At 31.9% G+C, this 4,480-nt stretch overlaps 1 protein-coding gene across 1 annotated transcript in view; it reads right to left on the reverse strand.

Moving 5' to 3' along the window:
* Positions 1-3,046: 3,046 nt before the first annotated feature.
* YME1L1 (YME1 like 1 ATPase) overlaps positions 3,047-4,480 on the reverse strand; it is a 42,591-nt gene continuing 41,157 nt past the window's right edge. Inside the window, exon 19 of the mRNA XM_004380510.3 lies at positions 3,047-3,429. Coding sequence (XP_004380567.1) covers positions 3,286-3,429 — 144 coding nt within the window. The 3' untranslated portion in view covers positions 3,047-3,285. The remainder of the gene's footprint in view (positions 3,430-4,480) is intronic.

The raw sequence follows: 4,480 nt of genomic DNA on the forward strand, positions 1-4,480 counted from the left end.
ATTATATAAGACATATACTATTAAAAAAAAAGAACCAAATGGAAATTCTGAAGCTGAAAATACCATATCTGAAATAAAAACTTTAATAGATTTGAGATGCAGAAGAATCAGCGAATGTGATGAAGAATCAACAAAAATTATCTGACCTAAAAAACAAAGAGAAAAAAAGATTGATGAAAAAAGAATACTCAAGAGACCAGAAAAACATCAAATGTTCCAACTCATGTATAATAGAACTTAAAGAAAAACAGCAAAAAGGGGGGAAAAAACTGAAGAAATGATGCCCCAAAACATTACATCTATAGCTCAAAGAAACTCAAAAAACCTCAAGTAGGAAAAACAGAGCGAGCCACACCTAAACATATCATAGTCAAACTGCTAAAAGACAAGGCTGAGAAAAACAACCTACTACGTACAGGAGACCAACAGTATAATTAATAGCTGACTTCTCATTAAAAACAATGGAAGCCAGAACACAATGGGATAACATATTCAAAGTGATGGGGGGGAACCCCCATCATCAGGAATTATATATCCAGCTAAACTATCCTTTAAAAACAAAGGCAAAATAAAGACATTCCCAGATAAAGACTGAGAGAGAAGATGGTATAAAACAATAATTATACCACTGTATGCTGACAATCATGAGGATGGCACAGGACCAGGCAACACTTGTATTGTACATAGATCATCGTGAGTCAGAGTCAACTAAATGGCATCTATCTTTCCATCTGTTCATCCACCCTTGAGCTTATAGCATGTGTGGGTGTAATATATATGAAAACAACACAAGGAAGAGAGGAAAAGAGATACATAAGAACAAAGTTCTACATTTTACCAGAATTAAGTCTTATTATTTTTAAGTAGATTGTGATAAGATGCATATTATCATCCCTTTAGCAACCACTAAGACATAACTCAAAAAAATAGTAGAAATAATAGAGGAATTAAAATGGTACCCAATAAAGTATTTAACAAAAAAAGCAGAAAACGAGGAACAAAGGAATAAAAAAAGACATGAGACAAACAGAAAAGAGCAAAATGGCAGATATAAATTCAATCACATCAATAATAACAAATATGAATGAACTAAACACCCACCCAAATGTCAGAGATTGTCAGATTAGATTAAAAAGCAAGACCCATTTGATAAAGACTGTATCCAGAATAGACAATCTTTTACAACTTAATAAGAAAAAGACAAAAATCTCAAATAAAAAAGGAGGCAAAAGATTTGAATAGACATTTCTCCAAAGTATATATACAAATGGCCAATTGGCACAAGAAAAGACGTTCAACATCAATAGTCACTAGGGAAATGCAAATTAAACCCACAATGAGCTATCACTTCACACTCACTAGAATGGACATAATCAAACAGACAGACTATAATATGTATTATGAAGGATGTGGAGAAACTGGAACCCCCATACATTGCTGGTGAGAATGTAAAATAGTATAGATATTTTGCAAACAGTTCACTGGTTTCTTAAAAAGTTAAACATAAACTTACCATATAACCCAGCAATTTCACATCTAGAAATCTACCCAACAGAAGTGAAAACATTTATCTACACAAAGACTTGTACACCAATGTTCATAGCAGCATTATTCTTAATAACCCAAATCTGAAAATAATTCAAATGTCCATCAACTAGTGAGTGGATAAACAAATGTGGTACATACAAACAATGGAATACTTATTCAGCAATAAAAATAAATGAAATAATGATACATGCTGTAATACCTGAACCTCAAAATCATTATGTTAACTGAAAAGAAGCCAAATGCAAAAGACAACATATTGTTTGATTCTATTTATATGAAATGTCCTGAAAAGGTATATTTATAGAGAAGGGAAAGCAGATCCGTGTTGCCTGGGAGCAGGAATTGACTGTGATTAAGAGAACATTTTAGGGCAATGGTAATATTCTAAAAATGGACTGATTGCACAAAAATCTTTGAATTATACATTAACAATAAACACATTTTACACTACGTAAATTATACTTGAATCTGTAAAATTTTTGAAAAAGTCAATTAGATAAGATAGGTAAGACTCAATGTCAAACATACATATACAGAGACAGAGGAAGAAATGGGGCAAATGTAAACCATCGGTGAATCTGGATCCAGGGAATATAGGGATTCCTTCTACTATTCTTGTAATTTTTATGTGAATTTGAAATTACATCAAAATTTAAAATTATAAAAAAAGGAGGGGAGGGTCAAGAATATAATGTAATAAGCTCCTTCCAACTAGTCTAACTTCTTCAATGAAGACCATATACAGCTTAAAAGTTATTAGGAAGCTGTAGGTAGTTTTAATAAAATCACTTCAAGAATATAATTTGGCTGTAAAACCAATACTATATGCTCTAAAATAATATTTCTATTGAGTTAAATAAAAATTCACCTGTAAATTCTATAACAGCACATTCATATTCACAACACTTGAACTAAAAAACAAACAGAACTTTCCATTTCAAACATAGGGTAATTCAAAAGGGGGCTGGGCTGAGTTTTTCGCTTAATTTTGCTTTTGATACCAAGCATAATTATATAGTTACACAGAATTTGAGGTTTGTCATTTGCTTATTTAACAAAATACTGCTGTTCTAAAATGTTTCATCAGTCACAGTGATAGCAATATTTAAAAAAGAACATGAAAACGTATGCCACAGTTTTAAAGGTTATAATCATTTAAATTTTGATTTGTATCTGTATGCCTACAATTCTCTACTCTTAGTTTTAAAAAAGACCAGTTTATGTTTGGTCAATCTGGAGCATAATTAAGGGCATCTTAATGAAGTTTCAACTCATGTAGGCAATAATATGGTTTACCAACAGGCAAACTGCATCATTTCTTTATCAGAGACAAATGATACTATTGAGAGATAAAGACAGTCCAACAATTTTAGCCTGCAAATTAAGAACAGTTTCCAGGAGCTAAAGGCACAGAGTTACTCACATCAAGCGGAATAATCAACCACAGAATCATTACTTATTTTCAACTTAATAACTAATTGACATCTCTCAAACGAGCTGTTTTCAATCCCGATAGTTCTTTATTTTCTTTAACACATTTGCTATGTGTTGCTAATTTCCACTAGGTGTCATCACGAGAATAACCAAAATCAGATAAATGTGACAAAAAACTGACAAAGTGTTTCACACCCTTGAATTATACCAAGAAGGAGGAAAAAGCGTTGCATAAGGAGACTACCGCAATGCTACTTATACTCTTGCAATAAAACCAGCTACGCATCAATATTAACACAGTTATCATCTCACTTCCAATTTCTTTCCCTCAAGAACAATTTGAATCTCTTTGGCATCCAAAGTCTCATAGGTCAGTAAAGCTTCTGCTAGATTCTTATGCTCTTTTGCATGAGTCTTCAAGATATGTTTTGCTCGCTCATATGAGTCCTGAAAGAGAAAAGCGGGTAAGTAAGAAGCAAAAAGTTAGGGGAAATAAAAATCATAGTCAACAGGAAAAGAAATAAAACTCTTATGTACCCTAAAAAAACATGAAATGTGTTATTTATATTAAAGATAAAGGCATTTAAAAGCTTGGTTCCCAAAGATAACCTTTTCATACTTGCAAATGTTCTATTTTTAATCTTAAAATTGACCACATTAATACATATTAAGGACCCCTTAGACAAAAAAGCTACTTTTAAAAGTAAAGGCATATATTGTACTTACCTGCTTGTTTTTAATGTAAGACCTATGAACATAGAAATCTATTTCTCTATTCAATATGTATGGTAAAAAAGACAGGGAGGTGGCTCCTTTGACTGCTTGAGATTTCATCAATTTACTCAATCTAAAACTGCCAGAAAAGACTTAACTTTTCATTCTTTTACTTGGTAACCCATTCATTTACCAATTTCTGACAAGTGTAATACAGCATCATCACAGATGATCCTCGTTTTTAATATACTGGATTTTTTCGTAACCCACCTTAAATTAGTCAAACACTTCAACCATCTTTCAAAAGTTCAGATTAATCTATCAGCCCATGAGTAACGGTACTATTAACAGTTCATTTCTGACAATGTCTCAACCTTTATCTATACAATGTCAATAACATTATTAGAGTATCTAATTGCACTTTCGCCTTTATAAAACTGGGTGGAAAATGTAAAAACGAATTTAGCAACACCAAGAAGCACATGTTAAATAAATATAATTATTAAAAACAGACAGGATTAGATATTTTGAACATGTCTTTGTACTAAACTGTGAAATAACAAAATTAAAGAAAATACATAAAATACATCATGGAATATTAACATTACAGCTAAAACTCAAGGTAAAATTAGGAATTTGAAAACCATTTTTCATGGATTGAATTATGTCCCTCCAAAACTGTGTGTATCAATTTGGCTGGGCCATGATTCCCAGAATTGTGTGGTTGCCCTCCACTCTGTGATTGTAATTTTATGTTAAAGAGGATTAGGGTGGGATTGTAACA

The sequence above is a fragment of the Trichechus manatus genome, unplaced genomic scaffold (genome assembly GCF_000243295.1).
Source record: "Trichechus manatus latirostris isolate Lorelei unplaced genomic scaffold, TriManLat1.0 scaffold00075, whole genome shotgun sequence".
Lineage (NCBI taxonomy): Eukaryota > Metazoa > Chordata > Mammalia > Sirenia > Trichechidae > Trichechus > Trichechus manatus.